Source organism: Diadema antillarum, unplaced genomic scaffold, assembly GCF_040938485.1.
Source record: "Diadema antillarum isolate AM-2024a unplaced genomic scaffold, OU_Dant_1.0 seq00000348_RagTag, whole genome shotgun sequence".
Classification (NCBI taxonomy): domain Eukaryota; kingdom Metazoa; phylum Echinodermata; class Echinoidea; order Diadematoida; family Diadematidae; genus Diadema; species Diadema antillarum.
Window position 1 is genome coordinate 755,703 of NW_027271358.1, and position 26,475 is coordinate 782,177.

Genomic DNA, 26,475 nt, shown 5'->3' on the forward strand with positions numbered 1-26,475 from the left:
ATTCCCCGCTTTTCATGTCAAATCATTACACTTTACAGCAATTTCATATAAGAGCGGATTAACAGCACATAATGCTATACAAAAATATACTTCAGGAAAGCGTGTGTTCCCCGCTTTTCCAGTCAAATATTCAAACGTCGATATACTACAAAATTGAACTTTACACATGAAATCTGCCAAGAGCTGAAACTCTTGAATCTCCCAAATTTACAGTGAATCATACAAACTCATATTTGATACATGGCATATGTTCCGCGCCAAGAGAATAACACATCAATATGTTACAATTTTCTTCAGTTCCGTTTCGATGTAGAACTCAGCCGTCCCACATTGTCAGTTATGTACAGAGTATCCGGGAAAACAAGACGCAATATATAGACAAGTCTCTTAATACACATGCCAAATGCATACAACACTACTGGTGCACCTAAATCTGATATTTTGGCTTATTCTGCTGAATAAATATAGGCCTATTAAAAAAAAAAAAAAAATCCCAATATGCGACTCTTTCGGTGGTTGGAAATCCACGATCGATTGTTTGTGTGTGCGTGTGTGTGTGTGTGTGTGTGTGTGTGTGTGTCCTTGTTTAGGTTCTCTCATAGAGATGTATACTATGGGTTCTCTTGTGTGTGCCCTCTATCGACAACTGATTTTTATTTTCCCAATCGACGCGCGACGCGCGATCAATTATGCTACGACGACACCGACGCCGAGCTAGCGATGAGACGTCAGGGCACCTGCTGATCTGTCTTATCAAAATGTAAGTTTAAACAGTAACAAAACCGCTTGACTGTCATAGCATCATACAGTTCCATGTTGATATGAAATCGGATGTATGTGTTTAGATGATTGCTTGCTATAGTGGACAAGTGAAGAGAAAAGGTTGTATATTTTTAACTTTACTAGCAGCGAGGTGAGGCCCGTGTGCAGTGGAGGCACACAGCTGTGCGTTCGCCTGCTAGCCTGCCTGGTTCGAGGCGTCCTAGGCCGATGTTTGCGGCGTGGGGTTAACGCGAGCTCCTGCTTGATCCCCCGACGCGACGCACGTGTTCAGGTTCACGATGCTTGCTTAGCTTTCCACTCAACCATCAAACCGACCATAATCATTCAGGCATGCTAGTTTGAAGTGGTTATTTAGGGGTTGGAATTATTTCATGTCAAACAAACAAAGAAGGAAAGATAAGAATTCTGTAAAGGAAGGCTGCGGCTGGGCTGCCTGGGCTGGTAGTGGTATTTATTTGTAATCATTGCAGTGAGGATGAGGGACATTAAGTATAAGGCCAAGTAAAAAAAGAAACCAGTTTCTCGTCCTCGCGCGCATCAATTTTGGCCGCCGCATCGATTTTTTTACTATTTACTATTTTCAAAATGGCGCTGAAAATACCAAGAAATTCATAATTCTCGTCCCAGCCCGCTCCCCGCCCGCATCGATTTTCAGTTACCGCATCGACTTGTTTGATATTTACTATTTTTTCGGCCGCCGGAAAACAAAAAAATCGACAATTCACCTACCAATCGTGATGTCTTATTTCTAATTACGCCTTGCGTCCTCTAACTTCTGCAGTGCGTATGTAATAACGCATGCATTTCATACTGCGAGCTCGGCAAGAAGGAATGACCCACAAAGCAGTTGAACTGTACTAGTAGTTGGATGGGCGGGCCTGGGCTGTGATGTACAGCGCACTCGGTACGTCGTGATGTAGACAGGACGTTGAGCACCTTCTGTACATTTCTCTCGTGCTGTTGCCCGATTCATGTGCTGCTAGATTGATTGCGCAATGTAACCACAAACCCCGTTATAACGAGGTCCGTGGAACCGGCGATATTACCTCGTTATAACCGGTACCTCGTGATAATTATACTCATAAAAAAAACAAAGAAAAACAAGCATGACGTCATATACCCATCAATATCCTTTGCGTTGTTATTACACAATTATTGAGCGTTATTATTGAGAGTATAAAGGGAGATTATTTGTGAATTAGACGAAGACCCTAACAAAAAAGTCCTGTGGTACTCCCTGTGGTACTTGTCGGTACCACACAATGTACCACACACTTGTAATGTTACCACAGGAACTGTGTGGTACTGTAGCACAGGCTTGTAGGGTACTCCCTGTAGTACTTGTCAGTACCACACAATGTACCACATAAATAAATGTTACCACAGGAACTGTGTGGTACTGTTTTACAGGCTCATGTGGTACTCCCTGTGGTACTGGTTGGTACCACACAATGTACCACACAAATATATGTTAACACAGGAACTGTGTGGTACTGTGTCACAGGCTCGTGTGGTACTCTGGGATGTACCACAGGGCAGTACCACAGGACATTACCACAGGAAAGTTCCACATTACAGTACCACAAGACAGTATACACACAAATTGTCCTGTGGTATTTTGGGACGTATAGCACACAACAGTACCACAGGACAGTACCACATGAATTGTCCTGTGGTATTTTGGGACGTACCACAGGAGAGTACAACAGGAAAGTACCACAGGATAGTACCACAGGACAGTACCACAGGAATTGTCCTGTGGTATTTTGGGACGTACCACAGGACAGTACCACAGGATAGTACCACAGGACAGTACCACAGGGCAGTACCACAGGACAGTACCACAGGGCAGTACCACAGGACAGTACCACAGGACAGTACCACAGGAAAGTACCACATGATAGTACCACAGGACAGTACCACACGACTTGTCCTGTGGTATTTTGGGACGTACCACAGGGCAGTACCACAGGAAAGTACCACAGGATAGTACCACAGGACAGTACCACACGACTCGTCCTGTGGTATTTTTGGACGTACCACAGGACAGTACCACAGGAAAGTACCACAGGACAGTACCACACGACTTGTCCTGTGGTATTTTGGGACATACCACAGGACAGTACCACATGATATTACCACAGGACAGTACCTCACGACTTGTTCTGTGGTATTTTGGGACGTACCACAGGACAGTACCACAGGGCAGTACCACAGGACAATACCACAGGGCAGTACCACAGGACAGTACCACAGGAAAGTACCACAGGATAGTACCACAGGACAGTACCACACGACTTTTCCTGTGGTATTTTGGGACGTACCACAGGGCAGTACCACAGGACAGTACCACAGGATAGTACCACAGGACAGTACCACACGACTTGTCCTGTGGTATTTTGGGACGTACCACAGGACAGTACCACAGGGCAGTACCACAGGACAGTACCACAGGACAATACCACAGGAAAGTACCACAGGATAGTACTACAGGACAGTACCACATGACTTGTCCTGTGGTATTTTGGGACGAACCACAGGACAGTACCACACGAATTGTCCTGTGGAATTTTGGGACGTACCACAGGACAGTACGACAGGAATTCCTGTGGTAATTTTCGATGTATACCACAGGAGAGTACCACAGGAACTGTCCAAAATCCCACAGGAAAATCATAATATGGTGCTATTTCACACAGAATTACCACACAGCAAATTAAATTCGTAAGTACCACAGAAAAATGCTACAGGATATTCTTCTTTTTTTCTTAACATTTTATACCAGAGGACTATCACATCAGGAGAATATCAAACAGCAGTACCACACAGGAGTACCACACAGGAAAATTGTAAGGCAGAATCAACTGAAATTTATAACAAAAATACAAACAAAAAAACACATATTAATATTCCTCAATTAATTGATAGATGAGTTATGCTGTGAATTATAACAATTGATTTGCCATTACTTATCCTGTCCTATACTCCTACAGTATTACCTATTTAGTGAAAGTGCTGATGTAAAGCATGAGAAATTTCATAAGGACTTCTGTGGTACTCCTGTGGTACTCCTGTGGTACTCCTGTGGTACAAATTTTTACATAGCTCATGAATATTCAAAAAAGCACTCTAGATTTTAGAAAATACATATATGACTTAAAAAGTCAAAGTATTAATGATGGAACTTACTTTGAACTTTATGAAAGATTGTCTAATTATGTTATGTTATTCCCAATATCATAGATATGGTTATGAAAGTGTAATTTCATATCTTGATAATAAAGTATAATCGAGTTAGTAACCATGCCTTAATGCTTTATGGATAGACGGCCATATATTTATGTACTGATAGGGTCGATGGCTACCTAGGAATAGAATATGACTATATAGATCTATTATAGGACTAGATTGGCACTTGGCCATTAGACTCTCGTTTGAGGTTATATGTTAGGAGTAGGACAGGTTAGTAAGTAGGGGCCATGTTTGTCCTGAAATCCATCACTCACCTATCAGGAATATTCCTTGAAATGTGGCTAAAAGTCTCCCAGATTTTTTTTTCGATCTATCCTGTGTGGTACTCTCCTGTGGTACCATGGAAATGCTGTGTGGTACTGCCCTGTGGTAATGCTGTGTGGTAATAATCGACCTGTGGTACTGTCCCAAAATACCACAGGACAGTTCCTGCGGTACTGTTCTGTGGTACTAGTCCTGTGGTACTGCCCTGTGGTACGTCCCAAAATACCACAGGAATTCCTGTGGTACTGTCCTGTGGTACTGTTCTGTGGTACCGGTCCTGTGGTACTTTCCTGTGGTACTGCCCTGTGGTACGTCCCAAAGTACCACAGGAATTCCTGTGGTACTGTCCTGTGGTATGTCCCAAAATACCACAGGACAATTCCTGTGGTACTGTCCTGTGGTACTGTCCTGTGGTACTGTCCTGTGGTACTGTCCTGTGGTACCGTCCTGTGGTAATTACCACAGGAGTACCACAGGACTTTTTCGTAAGGGGAAATAGAGGCTGAAAGTTAATTCTTTATTGTAATTCTTGTTTGTTCAGCTTTTTCTAAACACCAGCGCAAATATGGGGGCAAATATATAGAGTAACATACAGGCCTTGTTTACCGTAATTAACTTGCTAGGTATTTTTACGCTGTTCGTGCCCAGCGGGAATGCGATGATTTCATGAATCATTTCGGCTGTAATCTTGTACACATGTACAATGTATGATCGTTGCGCCCAAATGGATTAAAAGTGCGTTCTTTATTTTCTTCCGAAAATCTCTTCGCGTTTTGTACGACCGTTCTTGAAAATAATGTGACAGGATTGAATGTGGGAGGTTGTCATCCTGTTTACGCAAATCTGTACCTCGTGGACCATTCTGAAAGAAAGAAAAATCTTCATTGTGAAATGCAGTGTTAAAATTGTGATAATGAACAAACCCAGACCTATTCAAACTAATAAATACGTTTGTTTCTTTTTCTGATTTAGGTTAAAATGCTTCATTCAACTTTTTTTACGCTACTGTCACCGGGCGAGATCGCGATGATTTCAGAGTAACATACGTGCGTTGTTTACCGCTAACTTGCGAGGTATTTTACGCTGTTGGTGCCCAGCGGGAATTCGATAATTTCATGAATCATTACTTGGCTGTAATTTTATACAATGTATGATCGTTGCGCTCGAAGGGATAAAAAATGCGTTCTTTATTTTCTTCCGAAAATCTCTTCGCGTTTTGTACATCGTTTTTTGAACTGTTGAATGCGTTTGTTTCTATTTCCGGGCACCGATTAAGAAGTAGGTTACTAACATGCGTTATTCAACAATTTTTACGCTACTGTCATCCGGCGAGATCGCGATGATTTCATTAATTAGTTCGGCTTTAATCATATTATATATACTCATATTTAAATTATCATTCGTTAATGAACAAATCCAGCTCTATTCAAACTAATACATGCGTTTGTTTCTTTTTCCGAGCACCGATTAAGTAGGTTAACATGCGTTATTCAACTATTTTTACTCTTTACTGTCACCTGGCAGGATCGCGATGATTTCACTAATTATTTCTGCTTTGATCATACACACTCATATTCAAATTATCATTTGTTAAAATGAACAAATCCAGATCTATTGAAACTAATAAATGCGTTTGCTTCTTTTTCTGAACACTGATTAAGTATAGGTTAACATGCGTTACCGTGGTACTCAACTATTTTAACGCTACTGTCACTCGGCGGGATCGGGGCGATGATTTTATTATTTCGGCTTTAATCATCCAAACTCATATTTGCTCAAAACCAGCAAAAGAACTGGAAGTCGGAACTAATATTGGAAAGGATATAATGATGAGTTGCACACGCATTCCAATTGTCCATTTTGGTCACAATTTTATTGTCGCTACATGAAAATCTAATGATTATGTTTAATAATTTAGTAGGAACATCGGAAGGTGTTCCTGTGTCTTATCGCGTGATTAAGAAGAAAACATGGAAGGAACGGTTCTCTGCAAAACGGGAAAAGACGTGGATAGCGAGATTTCGGTTTCCAATGTTTCATTTGTCGCGTGTTTGAAAGCGGCAATTTGGTCAAGAAATAGAACCTCGTTATATCCGATCAAATTGCTTATGTTTATCTTTATCATGATTTACCGAAATTGTCCTTGTTATAACCGGAATCTCGTTATCACCGAACACGTTATAACCGATTCCTTCTGCCATTACACGCAAAGGAAAACGGGACCGACGCGATCACCTTGTTATAAGCGGTTCCTCGTTATAACCGAACTCGTTATAACGGGGTTTCACCGTAGTAGAGGAGACCAGCCAGACAGCATAGCAGGCGTTCTGGAGCTGGAAAAAAAAATCGTGGAGTGACGGAGAGAACCGATCTCAAGCGCACGTGTACACAGCGAACGGCTTTAAATAGTGAATATACGTAGTCAACTGGTTTGTATTCTGTCTTTCAGTAAAAAGGAAATCAGGTGGTTGTTTCACAGGGTTGACAATTGGCAGTATTGTCTGCGGCATTTTAAATCCTTGAGCGAATAAGTTTACATATGAGAAAAGATCTAACTCAGTAAGTTTGTGTTGTGTTGAAAGGCAATAATAATGCTATGCATTTCCAGAGATAATGGTTGGATTCATAGGTTCAGCAAGTGATGCATAAATGTGTATAATTTATGTTAATTTTTTCCCATACCCTTGATATGACTGAATGAATACAGTCACAGTGTAGTTAAATTGGTATACTTGTCATGCATAAACAGCAATATACGCAGATTTGGTATTAAATTGTGCATCACTCAAAAGTGGTTTATATCACTGCTCAGTGCTGCTTCTTGGTAGCACTGTAATGATGGCCATGGAAGAAATGAAGGGAGAATGTGACTTACCTTCACAGGTACATATTTTACAACATTATGTAGTTTTGGTATACAATCATTCATCATCCAAATGATGAGTGATTATCAAATGTCTTTTTAGAACATGAAGAAACATCTTTAAATGTTTAATGCTATAATGCCATATCAGTATCATTTTGACATCCATCTGCAATTATTGTACAAGCCAGTTTCCAGTTGAATGTGCTACAATAATTTATTGTACTGTGAAGAAATGCAGATACATACCAGCTACACAAAAAGTCACAAACACAAATGATAAATAAAGCAGTGTTTTGAATATCATGGAACTTATTTCAGTCGTACATACTTTTGTTGAAAGACATGTTTTATACCTGTTTCAATTAATAGCACAATACATCAGAATTGCAAGTACACTGGTATCAGAAATGCCGTTACAACACTAAATACCAGTATTAAGATGGCCATTTTCCCTTCGACATCTGTAGTGGAAAGAAAAGCAATTTCTGCATGCATGAAGTTTCATTTCAAGTATGGTACATACATCTATTTGTTTGAAGATGCACAGAGTGCAGGCAAGACATACACTTGGGACCTGGTCTCTCATAAAATTATAACACAGCTACCAGAGTGATACTTCATTTCGTAAATTGGATATAGAAAATAGTAAAGCCCTCTCTTGTTACCTTTCTCAGAATTACCGGACGAGAAACACATATTACTTTCATTTTGACAATCCTCGAAAAAAATAGTAAGATATCAAATAGTAAGGACCTCCCTCATCGCCTTGCTCAAAAAACCCGGACGAGAAACTACTATCTTTTTTTACTTGGCCTAAGATTAAGAATAAGAATAGTTTCACATTTTTACAAGATGGCCAGCTCTTCAATGCTCTTGCTGGCTTTTGATATAATGTTAATTCAATAATTGCTCATACGCTTCACGTTTTACTGAGACCTGCGTTAACCGTCGACTACTTGAGTTGGAGCAAGGTGTCTGAGCACTGTGTTGTACAGTTCACATCAATGAATAATGTAACAGTTTTAAGCGGATATGTTTCCTTCTGCAATATGTTCTGATGGCTGTTTATCGCTTTGACCGAAAGATCAGTCTGTATCTGGTCGTCGGGGAAATGTTCCGCGGAGACTGCATCTGGCTTCACGGATCCCGTCCTTATACAGACCGAAGTCAATGATGCTGGCTCCTGTGTGGAGCGGTCGCGCACAGATCAAACGTTACGATAAACCAAATTTCAGACAGCTTTTTTACATTCCAACAAGTTTGACATGACATATAAAAACACATTATGCAGCAATGTTTGGGGTAAATTTCTCACATTGTGCAATCGAAATACAGTAAATTTAACTAATGTTAGGTTATAATGCAGAAAATTTATCCATATATATCGCAACATTGCCGTTCGCTAGCTGTAAGTCGCCATTTTGAATCTGTTAGCCAATCGCATGCGAGGTACGTGTTTTAATTTAAAAAACACGTAGAAACTACCTCGCATGTGATTGGCTAATGGATTCATATGTTTCTGCAGTTTGAATGTGACAACGCTACCGGAAGGTTGATCTGTGTTTTATGTTGAAAATTCTACCAAAATGTTGGATTATTCATTAAAGGACAAGTTCACCTTCATAAACATAAGGATTGAGAGAATGTAGCAATATTAGTAGAACACATCATTGAAAGTTTGAGGAAAATCGGACAATCCGTTCAAAAGTTATGAATTTTTGAAGTTTTTGTGCAGTAACCGCTGGATGAGAAGACTACTGCAGTGTATGAATAACTTAGATGTCACATGCGTACAACAATATAAGGAAAATATAAAGAGAATTTCACAAAATGCCATCTTTTGAAAAAAGTACACATTCCCCTGACTCGTTACTGACAAATGTTATGGGTAATATTATTCCCCCTGCCTTTAGAAAGAGGCAAGTCAAGAGCTCTTTTATTATGCGAAAAAAGTGAAAATATGTTGAATTTTCTTTTACATTTTCTTTATACTGTTGTACGCATATGACTCACAAGCTGTAGTAGTCTCCTCATCCAGCGGTTCCAACATAAAAATTTAAAAAATTCATAACTTTTGCATCGATTGTCCGATTTTCCTCAAACTTTCACGGATATGTTCTACTAATATTGTTGCATTCTCTCAATCCTTATGTTTATGAAGGTGAACTTGTCCTTTAATCTGGTGAGTGTAGTGCGTTCTTGAAATGTTGATTTTGCTATACAAGCTTAAATTTGCCGACCTAGGGCCATGAATTAGACGCAATCGAGAAGGGTGAGGTACTTATGTACCTCACCCAATTTTCCATAGAGACAGTGGTTAAGACCATCCACACAGCGATGTGTACTATCAACTTCCGTCTGTCTACGGAGGAGAGCGATAACGTCAAAAAAATAAAAGACTCCTCCGAACAGACGGATCTTTCTGTCTTTATATCGCTCAGAATCTTTCGAGCTTTTTTTAGTACCGGTACTGCTGGAGGCCAAACGCTAAAAGGGTTTGTACTGACAGTGCAGTGACACCTGTCAGTGTCAAGTTCGACCATAAGTTCCGTAAAATTTCGGTGCACATGTGGTCATACGTCCTACCGTAGGGTCCAATGTTATAGAAAGCTAAAGACTAGCCCGACTAGAAGTGTTCTAGTGGTGTAGATGCTGTGCCGCATCTTTTATATGCATATACCCATGGCACATGAAATGTTTGTAAGGGTAGGATATCCTGTAACCCCGGGGCGCTCCTTGTACATAGTTATACTGTGGGAGCGCTCTGAGTCAAGAGTGCTATCTCTGTCCAGTGTAAGTTGGAAAAGCAACAAAAATTTTCGCACAAGTATAAGTTTCATAATTTACCAGCAAAAGGCGTACTTTTGTAATGTTAATTTCCACATTTATCCCATGTAGTCTTGAATAGACATTTTTTTTTCTATGAGATCATCTCCATATACATGTACCTCCCGTTCATTCGTTGGCTTTCGATGCAACCTTTGCGTGGCACTTTACGCATTGGTGATATGAATAACGCATAAGAGTCTCAATGATTTTAGCCTTTGAACCAGGCCCTTTCACTGCACGCTGTGTAGTGGCGAGCAAAAGGGTTCGAGTGAAACCGAGTTAAATTTAACCGCGATACTACGCCTTTCCAGATCCAAAATCCTAAAATGTATGCGTTGGGGCTGGTCGCTGTTGGATATCCTGTAGCCTGACCAGACGCCGTGTGACACTTGTGCACAGCAACAGGACTGTGTGTAGTTAGATATTCTCCAGTACTAATTGATTGTTTCAACCCGTTGAAGACAAGTCCCGATTATATAGTGTACTCAGGCAGGGGTCTATTGGAAATGCGTGTTGTAGCAAAATCAGCCTGTCCTCAATGGGTTGAGAAGCATGAAAGTCTCTGTCATAATGAAAGGGCATCTATAGGGGTCTAGGAAACTTTTTCTCTCTTTTTTTCCAAAATCGTTGATTGATGGAGTTGATCATTTACATGTAATATTTTAATGATATGACAGATTGTTCAAATCATGACTCGAGGAGTGATTAACAAAGTAAAATTGGTAAACTGTCTACATTATTCATATAGTTTTAATACCGTATATAATTTAGATTTTAGATTCACATGATTTCTGTAATAGACACTATGAATTGTGTCTACCTTACAAAATAGTAAAACTTTTATTTTGAAAGCTTACAAAAATATCTTCACTCTCTAAGATCGTGTGGACAGAACTTCGCTGAGGTCAATATCCATGGACCCCACTGATGACCCCACAGGTCATTCTGAGGCAGAGAACTCTCCGCAAGTTGAGCGACCTTTGACCCCCGACAAGGATGGGCCGATACGCAACCCCTCCCCTCCGCCTGACGATGTCTTATCTGGAGTGGATAAATCTCTCTTGGAGGCCGACACCATCAGCAACACAGTGTTTAGCAAGCACTGGGTCTTCTCAATTCTCATGAAACTCTTAAAGGTTGGTGGTTTTACAAACATACACAGATCCATAATGCGGACAATATTCAAGATAATATGAATGCAGTGACTTCTGTAAATGAAGGGAAGGTGAAATGTGGAAATTGAAGTGTTTTGAGTTTATTCATATACATGTACATGTGTATACATTGCATTTGATGATTCATTATGAAAATACCTGCCGAGGAAAGCCATATTGATTCCATATTGATTCCTTCCCTAAGTTAATGTGCTGAGTGTAATTCAATTATTGTATGTGTTTAATTACTGGTGCACTTTGATTTATATCATGTTATTCTTACTTGTGTTTTGATCTGTCTGTTTCCCCCCCCCCCCCTTTTTATGCCTCCGCCACGTAGTGGTGCCGGAGGCATTATGTTTTCGGGTTGTCCGTCCGTACGTCCGTACGTCCGTCCGTACGTCCGTACGTCCGTCCGCTTTCGTTTACGCGATAACTTGAGTAATATTTACTGGAATTTTACCAAACTTGGTCCAAGTATGAAGTATGATGGGGCAATGATTTGATTAGATTTTAGGTGAAATCGGCAAAAGGTCAAAGGTCAAAGGTCAAGGTCATATCATGAAATTTATCCGTTTACGCGATAACTCAAGACTGTATGGAGCAAATTTCATAAAACTTTGTTGGAGGATGATGTATGATGGGACAATTACTTGATTAGTTTTTCAGTGAAATCGGACAGAGGTCAAAGATCAAGGTCAAATCCTAAAATTTATCTGTTTACGTGATAACTCAAAACTGGATGAAGCACCTTTCACCAAACTTGGTCCAAGGATGATGTATGATGGGACAATTAGTTGAGTAGATTTTAGTGACATTGACAAGAGGTCAAAGGTCAAAAGGTCAAGGTCAAATGCTAAAAATGTTGCTATTTCCCCCATATCTATGCAATGCCCGCAGTTATTTTCTTGAAACTTAGTGTAGACATGTACTACTGCATAAAGATTCTCCAGAGAGAGTTTCATGTCATAAGGTCAAAGGTCAAAAGTTCAAAGGTTAGGTGAAAATGTTGCAATATCACATTTCTCACAAATGGTTCAATGTATCTTCATGGAACTTGGTACATATGCATGTACTGACTGGCAGGGATTATCTAGGGAATTTAGGGGTCATGGGTCAATAGTCGGGGGTCAAAGGTTAAGGTCAACTCCCCAAAATGTTACTATTTCCCTCATTTACGAGTATATGCAATAATTGCAGTATTAGTTTTAAAATTTGATACATGTACATGTATTACTTAATGGAGATTCTCTTGGAAGTTTCCAGCCAGAAGGTTAAAGGTCAAAGGTTAAGGGTCAAAGGTTAGGTTTGAATGAAAAAAAAGATATATTTTGTACTCTACACTCTTTCTTCATACCTTGAAAATTATACTCAATGCATAAACTTATAATAAGGTCGGTCAGAAGTCAAGTAAAAGTTTTCAATTCCCCAAATATGTGTACCTGTACTCTTTAATAGACAATTATAGCAAACCCAGTTCATGGAAAGTGAACATTCAAGATATTTCTGATAAACCTGTTATTTCGATATTTTGCCAGTTATGTGAAACTGTCATCACACATTGTGAAGACATTGTACTATACACCTATTAGGAGAATCATGCATTATGGCGGAGGCATCAGTCGCCGTAGCGACATTTCTAGTTCATCTTTCCTTTTGTCTTTTTCCCTGTTCGCTTAGAAAAATTGTATTAAGCGCCTTACAAATGTAATGTATTATGATTTATCATTATGACCTTTGAACTCTGCCTCTATAGCAAGTGGAAGATGAACAGGAGAAGAAGGATGACCAGGGAGATGCCGCACAGGTTCATGGGATTGATATCGATGAAGAACTGGAGAATGACCTCTGTCGTCTGTGGGACATGTCGGCTAATGTGGTGAGTGAGCTTCTTGCAACTCACTCTTGTCTGCTGGCTTATTTAAAACACATCCTTTTGTCCCCTAACTTGTATCCAGTATGAGCAAATACTGTGAATCTTCATTACCTTTCTAATTTCTTCTTCTTGCTGTGTCACATTTTGTAATACACAATCATAACTCAATCTTTACATCTTCATCCTTCCTGCCCCCCCATATCAGGGAATAATTGTCCCCGCCGAACGAGTTCGAGCAGGGGACTATGAAACGGGCTCCGTACGTGTGTGTGTCCGTGTGTCCGTCCGTCCGTCCGTGTGTCCGTCCGTCCGTGTGTGCGTCCGTGTGTGATCAAAATCTTCAATTTGCTACTTCTCTGTCATTTATGAGCCAATTTTGATTCTGTTTGCTTTATATGATAGCACTACATGGGAGCTTTGAAACTTCTACACAGAATTTCAGTCGTGACCTTTGACCTATATTGTACATTTTGCTACAAAATGCTACTCCTTCGCCATTTCTAACCCGATTTCGATTCCGTTTGCTTTATGTGATGGCACTAGGTGAGGGCTTCAAAACTTGTACACAGAATTTTGACCTTTGACTTCTTTGACCTTTGACCTTGATTTTTGACCTGTATTGTACATTTTGCTACAAAATGCTACTCCTTCGCCATTTTTAACCCGATTTCGATTCCGTTTGCTTTATGTGATGGCACTAGGTGAGGGCTTCAAAACTTCTACACAGAAGTTTGACCTTTGACTTCTTTGACCTTTGACCTTGATTTTTGACCTATATTGTGCATTTTGCTACAGAATGCTACTCCTTCGCCATTTCTAACCCGATTTCGATTCCGTTTGCTTTATGTGATAGCACTAGGTGAGGGCTTCAAAACTTCTACACAGAATTTTGACCTTTGTCTTCTTTGACCTTTGACCTTGATTTTTGACCTATATTGTACATTGGCTACAAAATGCTACTCCTTCGCCATTTCTAACCCAATTTCGATTCCATTTGCTTTATGTGATGGCACTAGGTGAGGGCTTCAAAATTTCTACACAGAATTTTGACCTTTGACTTCTTTGACCTTTGACCTTGATTTTTTACCTATATTGCACATTTTGTTACAAAATGCTACTTCCGGCGGGGACATATGTTACGCACCGCGTAATTTCTACTTTTCCTTGTTTTCCTGGTATTGGCATCACAATTCGCTATGCATTAATATGGCTGCTATACAAAATCTCTTGTGTGTTGCATGTTTTTTTTTTTACATAAGACTGTTGTACAGAACTTAGTTTAAGGATTTACCATTGGTCAAAACTGCTTATGAAATTGGGATAAAATTATTCCCTGCATATACCCCGTCCTTGTGACCCTTGGCTATTGAACTTTTGCAGCACCTCCTATGGAGGCCCATTGAATGTCACCTCATATTTCCTCCTCATCTCTTCACATGGTCCTACACTGTCACATGCCTGCTGTATGTCATTACCTACTGTATGTCTCCTTTATGCAGCATTCTCTTTCTTCTATCTCATGTTATCCACCTAGTCACATTCCTATCATCCATTCTTCCTCTATCATGTCCACCGTATTCGACTTTGACCCCCTTTTTTTCCTAATGGCAGCCCCGTTTTCCCATCACTTCTTAGGATTAATTGGTATCCACCTTATTGTCCCCGCCGAACGAGTTCGAGCAGGGGACTATGAAACGGGCTCCGTACGTGTGTGTGTCCGTGTGTCCGTCCGTCCGTCCGTCCGTCCGTCCGTCCGTGTGTGCGTCCGTGTGTGCGTCCGTGTGTGATCAAAATGTTCAAAATGCTACTCCTTCGCCATTTCTAACCCGATTTTGATTCTGTTTGCTTTATATGATAGCACTACATGAGAGCTTTGAAACTTCTATACAGAATTGCAGTTGTGACCTTTGACCTTGACCTTTGACCTATATTGTACATTTTGCTTCAAAATGCTACTCCTTCGCCATTTCTAACCCGATTTTGATTCCGTTTGCTTTATATGATGGCACTAGGTGAGGGCTTCAAGACTTCTACACAGAATTTTGACCTTTGACTTCTTTGACCTTTGACCTTGATTTTTGACCTATATTGTACATTGCCTACAAAATGCTACTCCTTCGCCATTTCTAACCCGATTTTGATTCCGTTTGCTTTATGTGATGGCACTAGGTGAGGGCTTCAAAACTTGTACACAGAATTTTGACCTTTGACTTCTTTGACCTTTGACCTTGATTTTTGACCTATATTGTACATTTTGCTACAAAATGCTACTCCTTCGCCATTTGTAACCCGATTTCAATTCCATTTGCTTTATGTGATGGCACTAGGTGAGGGCTTCAAAACTTCTACACAGAATTTTGACCTTTGACTTCTTTGACCTTTGACCTTGATTTTTGACCTGTATTGTACATTTTGCTACCAAATGCTACTCCTTCGCCATTTCTAACCCGATCTCGATTCCGTTTGCTTTATGTGATGGCACTAGGTGAGGGCTTCAAAACTTCTACACAGAATTTTGACCTTTGACTTCTTTGACCTTTGACCTTGATTTTTTTACCTATATTGTACATTGGCTACAAAATGCTACTCCTTCGCCATTTCTAACCCGATTTCGATTCCGTTTGCTTTATGTGATGGCACTAGGTGAGGGCTTCAAAACTTCTACATAGAATTTTGACCTTTGACTTCTTTGACCTTTGACCTTCATCTTTTTACCTATATTGTACATTTTGCTACTAAATGCTACTTCCGGCGGGGACATATATTACGCACCGCGTAATTTCTACTTTTCCTTGTGTAAAAGGTGATAATGAATCTATACATACCTGATGGTCCTCTGTGGTGCACTAACACATGTTTATGCAATTTTGTGAACAAGAAGAAAAGGAAAGAAGAGAGAAGAAGTAATAGGTATCACTCCTGGGTATCATTTACCCAGGAATGATGATACCCAGTGTCTGCTTTGCTGTCTCACCCGCATGTTTGCTCAGTGTAGAAATATTCTTATATCAGAGCCCATTTTGTAAAAGGCATCCTCCTTCAAGAGATTATCCTTTTTATCCTTTCATTTTTTATCCTTATCCAAGATGTATCCTTTGAACAAGATTTAAGAATAAATATTGTATCATTACCCAGGTTGGATTAGCAAGTGACAACTTATATTAACTTTTGTACATGGTGAAACCATCACAAATGATGCTTCTCCCAGTGTATTGTTCACAGCTGATGATACAAATTACTGGGTCAAACCTAATTTTTTTGCCCTGATATGGTGATTGTTAGTGCATGTGATCTCTGCCTACAGGAGGTGTCAAAGTTTCTGCAGGAATGGAAGTCACCAGACATCTTCTTGAGCGTCATCTCCAAGACGAACGCACCGAGAATCACGGTGAGTCCATCCTTCTCTAGAGACATACTCACCTGTCACCACCCCATCGTGGAGACATGTCAGGGCCATTTTTCACAAAGATCAAATCTTTGTGAATTAATTTTTAGCTGTATTCGTACTCTTAATCTTGGTTTTATTGTAAGGGCTAGTTGTTTCATTGAAAACTGAGAGAATGTTGGCATCAATTGACAGTTGTACAAGTGCCTTCATCACGAAGAGGATATGTATGTTATACAATTCTTAGTCGTATGTACACATTATTATTATCATTATAATTTTTTTTTTTCTATGAAGTTCTATGACATGGATTGGTGTGTGTGTGCATCTTATCCATTGCCCTTCCATCATATCATGCTCAAAGTGCTTTGCAATGTACTATGAAACCAGAAATTTTTGTGTGCATGACACTTTCGCAAATTTCCCAAGGAGCCAAGATTCGTGAAAGTAAAATACACCCAAAAGTTATTTTTGTCTACACAATGCATTGAATTGTAGTAACAGTGTAGTATACTCTAAGCTTTTTGATGGTCAGCAATTTGTAAAAGTTTCATGCTGCAAAAAAGGCTGTCGGTTTCAATTCACAAAAGTTTCATGCTGAGAGTATTTCTGGTTTTACAGTATGTTATATTGTCTTCACATTGTAGAGCAAAAATTTATGAAGTCACAGCTTACAGCTAACTGAGACATCTTAGCTCTTTTTATAGTACATCTCTGTGTTAAAGATGAAATAGGATCTGTGATATATTTAGGTTCTGTGATTGGAAATTCGTCAATGTCTTTTGTCTATCACCTGTAGGAGATATGTATGGGTGTGCTTGGTAATATGGCCTGTAGCCCAGCAATCAGACAAGACTTCAGCAAGAAACAGCAGCTCATGTAAGTGTAAACGTACCCACTGAATATGCATTTTGTAATTTTTGTTTTGTGTTTATGATATGTGTGTGTTAATCTTGAAAATTTATGTGTCAAACATGATATCGCATCATAGTGCTGTGGCTTTTGTACCTTGTGTTGGATGCTCAGAATCATCCTCAATCACTCAAAATCAATTTATCTATTTTGAAATGTTGTTTTAGCTGGCAGTTTGTCAAGGTTGATGTAGGTGTGGTATCATTTTTATGTATTCAAAATTCTGCGCAAAGCTTGCAGGAAACTTCAAGAAACTGTACTGAGGGAGGAACTTCATGCAAGCCTATTAGTTGAACTGATGCCCCACACAGGCTTTAATCACAAAGTGTATGCACAATTGTGTCTTTATCCCAGTAAAGCTTTCCCAATTCCCCTTTCTAATGCAGAGTTACAATGAACAAACCCCAAAATGTGGAAGTGATGCTATTTGTTTGAAGTACTTGTGCCAGTGAGTTAAATATGATCACTATGCATCACATTTTACAATGGATCCATGAAGGCCGAGTCGCATCAAGACGCTAATAATATACCGTCATGATACAGTTGAAGGACTCTATAGGCAATCTACGACTAGAAGGCACAACCATGATGCAATTGCATGTTTCAATAAGAAGTGGAAAATCTATGCCTCCTTTGATACCTACATGTATGTGTAGATGCACTGAATTTTGGATCCCCAGTGCTACTGATATGCATGCAATGTTCCCAAAACCACCTGTGACTCAATTATAGAGTTCATGCCCATGAAGTAGGAATAGATTGAAGAATATCAGTGAATGAATGAAATAATGAGAGAAGAAATGAAGAGATGTATTAAGGAACAAATGAATGAATGAATGAATGAATGTGAATGAATGAAGGAAGGAATTAATCAACAACCAACCTCCATTCCGTTCTATTCCATTTCCATTTCCATTGTTTTTTTTTTCAATAGAGACCTGAGTTTTGCCCTGCTGAGTGGCAGTGATTCTCCCACCATGGTGGAGACGTCCCGTCTCATCTACACCTGCCTGAATGATGAGGAGTGCGCCCCCGCTTGGCTGGAAACGGTGAAGAAGGATGAGGAGATCCTTAAGAGTATCATCTTTATCCTGCACAGTTCTACCAACTGTAAGAAGGATTCTTTGCTTGCTGGAGGTTACTAACATTTCTCATGACACGAAGAGAGTCCATACCTCCATTAAAAGAAATATTGAGAGTGTCTCTTCCAGCTTGTAAAAGATCTATATCGTCACTGGTTTGCCACTTAATCTTGGCCATTATTTTTTCACTGTTATCAGTCATTGTTTACCACTGTGTTGGGTTTTGATGTGAAACTGCACTTCACGAAATGTGAGTGTATTGTTGCATTTCCAGCGAGAATGCACATTATCCAGAGTAACTTTTAAATCTTACAAAAGGTACAAAGCTTTCAAGTTTTAGCATTTCCATTTATAGTCAATGCTCAACTCCTATACACCCCAAAATAGTATTTTAAAGTCATATCAAGAGCTTTTAATTAACTGTATTCAGAGTTTCCTGTGCACCACTTACGTATGTACAGTCATCTCGTGCACAATATAGCTTTGTAGGGCCATGTGATGATCAATGATGATATAAGTAAAAAGTGTAACACTACTCCTTGGTCCTACACCCAATCAGGTGACCTCATCCACAATGTAGCCGACCTCTTGGACCAGTTACTGGACCTGGATGACAATCTGCTCCAGTCCTGGTCTGGCCCAGCCCTGATACAGGCCATTTCTGAGGCCTTAAACCAAGTCAGGTATATTGTTGGCTGCTATTGACTCTGTACACAGTGTGAATCATATTTGGTGCAATGTCAACTATACATTGGCTGAAATCTTCAAAGACAGTGGGAATCACTTTTTGATACTAGTTGTAATTTCAAACATGTACCCAAACTGTGTGACTTTTAATAGGATATAATTTTTCCTTATAATGAATTTTTATCATTAGTTGAGGTCGAAATTGAAGTTGAAGTAATGATGAATTTCTCGCAAAAGACAACAACAACAAAAGAAGTATACAGGAATATGCATGTGTGGCCTAAACAACCATCAGAATTGTAATTTGTAATATTAGGAAGATTTCAAATGTGCATATCTGCAATGACATGTCCCTGTAACATTAAAGGACAAGTTCACCTTCATAGACATGTGGGTTGAGTGAATGCAGCAATATTAGTAGAACACATCAATGAGAGTTTGAGGAAAATCGGACAATCCGTTGAAAAGTTATGAATTTTTGAAGTTTCTGCTCAGTCACGGCTGGATGAGAAGACTACTATAGCTTGTGATATCATATGAGTACAACTATATAAAGAAAGTATAAAGAAAATTCAAGATCTTCTCACTTTTCTCACATAATAAAAGAACACTCGACTTCTCTCTTTCAGAAGTCAGGGAGAATAATATTACCCCTAACATAACTCAGTAACAGGTCGAAGAAATGTGCACTTTATTCAAAAAGTCAAGTTTTGTGAAATTCTCTTTTTATTTTCCTTATATCGTTGTACGCATGTGACATCATACACAGTAGTAGTCTTCTCCTCCAGCAGTGATTGCACAGATATTTTGAAAATTAATAACTTTTGAACGGATTGTCGGATTTTCCTCAAACTTTCACTGATGTGTTCTATGAATATTGTTGCCTTCACTCAATCCACATGTACATTGTATATGAAGGTGAACTTGTCCTTTAAGCCTTGCACTTGTAGTGATTAGAGACAATTCCCTACTGTTGAGCTCTTGTCATTTGGTTGAGATCATCAGAGGTTTATGTTTAGTTGGCAGTTGCTTCAAGTGCCAAGTTTTACCAGACCCTTGTACTGCAAGTAGGATACCTCAAGGGTGAGGCAATTCTTCTAAGCGTGAGTCTTGTTCCTGCAAAGAAACCAGAGTAGGGCTTGTTGTCGATTCAGTCAGAGATTGAGGTGTCTCATGGATGTTATGTTCTATCTCTTCCTAGTCGAGACAAACCAAACACTGTGTCACTTCTGCTCCATTCCCTCCAAGTCATCTCAACCACCAGCTCAGGCATCGACAGCCTCGGTGAGTCACATGTAGCACTCCATACACCTATTATCTGGAGGATATCATAGGTCAAAGGTTAAAGGCACTCAATCGTGGCGAGTGGTTTGTGTGGCACGGAGAGGAACGCAACACGCTGCCTCCCCCATTCTGTATCAAATATAGTGACCCCGAATGAGAATAGCGCTGGCTCAATGGGTCAGCGAACAACACGCTAGACTGCAAGAGCTCTGTGCCACAATCTCCTAACCCAAAATGGCTGTCCGAGCGAGCCACAAGAGCTTCCGAATGGACGCACACTTTCAGTGCGCATGCGCATGAAGAGAGGCCAAAAGAGGCACGCGTCTTCTGGCCTCTCTTCTCCAATCACCGCAGCTCGCGGTGACAATGTTTGTGTATGATGCGTACACACACACGTGTCTCAGTGGCAGCATTGTCCCACACGTTTATGGATATAGCACCGAGTCTGGCATTGCGCAATTGCATGCACAAACTTCGGTCGTTCAGAGTTTTACGTACCATAAGGGATGACAATCGTATGCCTTTGATATAATGGGTAGCATGGGAGAAAAACAAATCTGTTGTAGCATATAATGTCCAAAAACAACAACCAACAACTGATACTCTTTGTCAGGGATCATGCAGAGAAATCCAATCTTGATATGCAGACAGAGTAATTAATCTGTTATGATTGTCACACCTAAACATTATAAAACAAAACAAAACAAAAAAGAAGAAAAACACTATAAGAATTCAAATAAACTAATTAAAGGACAAGTTCACCTTCATATACGTAAGGATTGAGTGAATGCAGCAATATTAATAGAACACGTCAGTGAAAGTCTGAGGAAAATTGGACAATCCATCTAAAATTTATGAATTGTTAAAGTTTCTGCACAGTCACTGCTGAATGAGAAGACTACTACAGTGTATGATGTCTCATGTGTAGAATGATATCAGGAAAATATCAAGAGAATTCCACAAAATTTCATTTTTTGAAGAAAGTGCACATTCCCTCGACTCGCTACTGACATATGATAAGGGTAATATTATTCCCCCTGCCTGGTGAAAGAGGCAAGTCAAGTGCTCTACTATTAAGCAAGAAAAGTGAAAATATGTTGAATTTTCTTTACACTTTCCTTATATCATTCTACACAGGTGACATCACAAGCTGTAGTAGTCTTCTCATCCAGTGATGGCAGCACTGAAACTTCAAAAATTCATAACTTTTGAACAGATTCTCCAATTTTCCTCAAACTTTCACTGATGTGTTCTACTGATATTGCTGCATTTTCTCAATCCTTATGTATATGAAGGTGCACTTGCCCTTTAAAAGTATACACTTGTCTGATAACACAGATAAGATTATTGCAATTTCTTGTATTGTCTTCATGTTAAGTTTTGAACACATTTTCCCATTATTTCACAACAAATAAATGTCCTTTTACTCATGAAAACAATCTCTTTTAACCCATTGAAGATGAGTCCCAAGTATGGGCGGGCAGGTGTCTATGGGAAATGCATGTTGTAGCAAAAATCAGCCCGTCCACAATAGGTTAACAATCTTGCCATGATATGACCAAAGTACCACTGTTATATAAGGAATCAGATCTGAGAAAAGAAGATTTAATTTTGTTTTATTAGATATATTTGTCACTTTCCATTAATCAAGACACAATAAGCCAAACTATGCAATCAAAAGAGGAGTTGAAAATAAAATATTTTGCTCTTTGTTTAAATCCAGTGGAGGTGAGTGAAAAGATTATGCCCCTTCTCACCGGTTTCATCTCGGGTGTGTTTGAGGACCGGGTCCTGGCCATGAGGGGCAGAGAGAACACCCTAGCATCAGTGGTCTCCGTCCTCAGTACCATGGTTCTTCAGTCTCAAGATGCTGTCAAGAGCTTGGCGCAAAAAGGTCAGATATCTTCCTCTTTGCCCCCGTCCCTCTCTGTCTTTGCAATTATTTAGGACCATTTGCCACACCATGTAAGAAATGCTGCATATAAACATACATTTTCCTACTGTCAAAGCCTGCAAAGCTTTTGACACCATTAGTGTACTTCAAGGAAAACATTTTAGAAATTTGTCCTAAATAGTGGTGTACAATGTGAATATACCTTTTCCCAAAGTTATTGAGTATTATCAATTTCAGCATTTTGTTTAGAAATACAATGTGTTCCTCCTTGTCTTTATATCTAACTAATATTCAGGGGCTGTAGGAAGGGGGGTTGGCTGCAGACCCCCACACTTGTGTCTTTCAAAAAAAAAAAGAAGAAGAAGGAAAACAGGAAGGAAGGAAACAAAAACCCAGAGAAAACTCATGAATTTGAAAGGTTCCACCCCTAATTCTTCGTTCCATCAACCACAAGCACTTCTCTTGATCCTTGCCCCCATAAAAAATGAATAATTTAAAAAGTAGATAAATCAAAAAGTAGATGAAAATAAAACTAAAAAATCCTCTGCAGCTCCTGGTATTTACTTCTTTGTCTGCCTCTTTTACTGTTATCAAATTTTAACAGAATTTTTCAGTGCACATGGTGTGCTTGCACTGATATTGAAAGAATGTTAAAAGAAGTCCTCCCGTGTCTACCACACATTCTTGTAAACAGATAGTAGGACAGTAAAACAGCTGGCTGAGATGCTGTACGTCACCCACCACAAGAAGTCTTCCAGAGAGGACAGCTCCTACCGAAGGCGGCACTCTTCCTCCAACGAGTCGACAGACAGGAGACGGAGCAGCTCCCGGAGTGAGGGGCAGGAGGGACAGGAGGGACAGGAGGGCGAAGAGAGGAAGGGGGAGACAGAGAAGGAAGAACAAAAGGAGGAGAGAAACGAGGAGAAAGACAAGAAAGAGAAGGAAGAGGAGGAGGAGGAAGAAGAGGAAGATCCAGAGGCAGTCTGGCTAACTGAACTTCTCAAGGAACATCTTGTTGAGTTCTTCTGCTGTGCCTTAGAAATTTCCAAGAAGGCAAGTCTATTATTTAACTGATAAGTGTGGACTTCTACAGTGATTATGGTGACTCACAACATTGATTAAGAAAGAGGGGTTGATTTCTCATATCAGTTGAAGGCCTTGCCTAGTTAGTGTGATTACTTATAAATATGTCCAGAAGAAGGTATTTTTCTTCAAAAGAAATTCTTGTTTATCAGGGATGAAAGATCTAGCCCTACTCCATTACTCTCAGGATATTGCATCATTCTTACAAAGTGGTCTCCAGTTTACATAGGTCTTCTGGATGTGGATAGTGTGAGAGTGCTGTATAAGCCGGATATTTTGTTAGGTTTTTATTTTCGCAAATTTCGCGAGTTGGGTGCTATTTGCAAATCTAAAGACACGCGAAAATATTGACTCTGATCCCAATATGAATGTGGCGCGCAGTACTGTACTCCACAATTGTGAATTTAACTGCTCGTGAAATTGTCCGGAAGTCCGATTCGCAAAAATTTAGATTCGCTAAATATATGGCATATACAGTAATTCTGTCTGATCATTTATGACAAACTTACCCCAACTGTGTACTGTAATACCAACATTTGGTAACATATTCATAATCAATATGGCTAGTGGATAATTAGATATTTATGAGTTCATTCAAGACTTTGCTGTGTTGATTTTGTCTTAATGTGTATCTCGGCTTCTCTATGTGCACTATGTCTTGTCAGCATTGTTTGCCATCTGTCCATCTGTTGCTGTTCTCCTCATGTTTTGTCTTGTCTGTTGCTTGTATTGACAGAACACTGCCTTTTGGGAGAAGCTCCATTCCTGTGGCGGAGTAAGGCTGGAGGCTGTGCGGGAATGTCTTCCCACCGACCGCAACGATCTCTCCGAGGCCATGGAATTGATCCAAGCCAAGAAATGAACACTTCTACCTCGCTGGACTGCCGTATATGTGTGACTCAGATATACAGTATGTCTCACAAAAGACATTCTTTCGTACCCTGCTGCCTGTGCTACATCTCCAGCAGTATGGAACAGTGGTCTCCACTCTATAGGATGAAATCATGTACACATAAGTCAGCCTGGTAAAATCATTACATGGCTGGTTTGACAAGACCTTCTACATGTATCTCAAATCTTGGTGGAAAATCACTTTTTTGATTAATTGTCAGTTAATCAGTGATGTCTTGTCCAAATCCCAGCTGTCTTACCCCCAAAAGTGAAGCCACCGTGGCATGTCAAAGGAAAGGTGATCGTGTTTGTTATGATGCTTTGGCTGCCATGTTTTTTCGTTCTCCTGAACATTTTATATTTTTGAGATATGAGATTTTGTTGCCGCAACAGCGATTAGGGCATTATTAGTTTGTGAACTACATTGTAATCCCATAATGTACATGAATTATGTTAAAAATAAACTGCTTTTATAGATTGTAACTTCTGATTTACCAAATTCACATGAAAACATTTAATACAAGGGGTCTCATAGTGAACACTACTGCAACGAAAATTTCATGAATTAATGCTCAGGTTTCAGAATCATCATGGAAATAAATATGCAGCAGAAACATTGTGAACATCATTATGGCCTGGCACACCTACATTTCTGTTTGACTAAATCTATTTTTGCTTACTGCCTACTTCCATAGCGTGTCAGCCAAGTCCCTACAAACATACCTCATTGCACTCTGGCAGCTGTTTAGACAGGAAGTCTGCATGCAATGACATGTACCAAAACTATTTCATGCATCATTTTTGTGTACATCCTCAACCTCATGCAAATTAAAGAAAGTTTTACTCCTGTACCCTTCACCTAGTACTTTTCCTGGCCTATAGTCATTCCAATCAATTTTCAGATTAGTTTATGTTGTATTATGTTCCCACCTACATTTATGTACTGTCTACAACACCATTGCCCATGCTTTCCTTCCAATGATGTAAGACATGTTTGATTTACTTTGCATACATTCGATGGTGCTCTGTGTAAAATGTTGATGAATACATGGTTCTTCTTTTTGTGTGTATGTTCTCTGTGATTTAAATTGTAAACTTATGCAAAACTTGTGCAACAGTAGAGTGCCCAATATTTCCTTCCCCCTTTTATTGTATTGTTATAACAGATTAGACAAAAGAAACATTTTCATGGTATGTGATTGTGTGCTTGCCTATGGAGAAATTTTAGTATTATGAAGCCTTGGTCCCAAGGACTTACAACTGGTGTGTCCTGTGTAATCACCCTACTATGAGGGGATCTGTATGAAGTGAACATGATGTGTAGCTGTCAGATGATCTGAGTTTGAGGAGGGATATCTGTCTGTTTATCTTTATTCAATTTCCAATTCTTCACTAAGTGCCTTCTGACTGAGTTATCTTGCAAAATGTTTGTTTGTTTGTATTTGTTTGTTGTTGTTGGGGTTTTTTTGTGTCATGAAATGCGGCAAACCAAAGTGTTTTCTCTTACTTTGTTTCGTGATACATTGTTTGGAATTTCACACCTACATCACTTCTCTCTTTCTTATCTCCATGATTTTCCAACCTTTCCTTTCTCCCTCTCCTCCATCTCTTCTAGTTCATCTTTCCCCTCCCACCAACTTCACATCACTTGACCTGATTTTCACTCTATTCTCCCTTACAACTGTCTCTGTCTCCTATTCTCCCGTCTCCATTAGTGCCACCTCAACTTCCAGCTCACTGCAACCCTTTGACTGTCACTTTTTGTCTTCCATACACTCTCCCTATGTCATGTCCCTCCTCCACTCTCGCTTTTTTTGGGACTTCTTTCAAAAACCAGTCCTTTCAAGGACTACCGGGTCAAACCTCTCTTCCTCAAGGGTGTCAGACCTACACAAAGTCCATAAGTCACTGGCCTTTGGTTTGTTACTTAGACTTTAATGCCTGGTATGCCATAACATAACGTGGACACAAAATCTTTTAGTGTTGGAATTTCCATGTGTAGGTACAGGTAACCCTGTTGTGTATACAAAATTTGTCAAAGTCTACAGGAGCACTTTCACTTATAGGAAATTCCACGGATTGGCCCTTTGCAGTAAGGCCTATTAAGTGGTATTTCACCTTCGTTGAAATGATTATAGCCCACTAAAGACAATCCTGAGCACTGTGCGTTTGTTGCTGCATCAATGGTGTCAAGTTGTCCTAAATCCTTTGTGCTATGAAACCTTGCAAAAAG

The 26,475-nt window shown here is 39.7% G+C and overlaps 1 protein-coding gene across 1 annotated transcript; it reads left to right on the forward strand.

Annotated features, from left to right (window-relative positions):
* The first annotated feature begins 718 nt into the window (after positions 1-718).
* LOC139731005 (protein saal1-like) lies at positions 719-24,499 on the forward strand. The gene is made up of 12 exons (XM_071641880.1): positions 719-760; positions 10,874-11,130; positions 12,905-13,027; positions 16,329-16,412; positions 17,209-17,288; positions 18,256-18,431; positions 18,963-19,086; positions 20,292-20,374; positions 22,098-22,268; positions 22,963-23,145; positions 23,221-23,321; positions 24,088-24,499. Exons 2-12 carry the CDS (start codon positions 10,909-10,911, stop codon positions 24,211-24,213), a joined length of 1,473 nt encoding a protein of 490 aa, XP_071497981.1. The 5' UTR covers positions 719-760; positions 10,874-10,908; the 3' UTR covers positions 24,214-24,499.
* The last annotated feature ends 1,976 nt before the right edge of the window (positions 24,500-26,475 follow it).

Excerpts from the sequence above, each read along its gene's own strand:
- LOC139731005 (XM_071641880.1), top strand. The coding sequence starts at position 10,909 with ATGGACCCCACTGATGACCCCACAGGTCATTCTGAGGCAGAGAACTCT. Across the intron at positions 19,087-20,291 it reads GAGGCCTTAAACCAAGTCAG|TCGAGACAAACCAAACACTG; the intron begins GTATATTGTTGG and ends ATCTCTTCCTAG. Across the intron at positions 22,269-22,962 it reads CAAGAGCTTGGCGCAAAAAG|ATAGTAGGACAGTAAAACAG; the intron begins GTCAGATATCTT and ends TCTTGTAAACAG.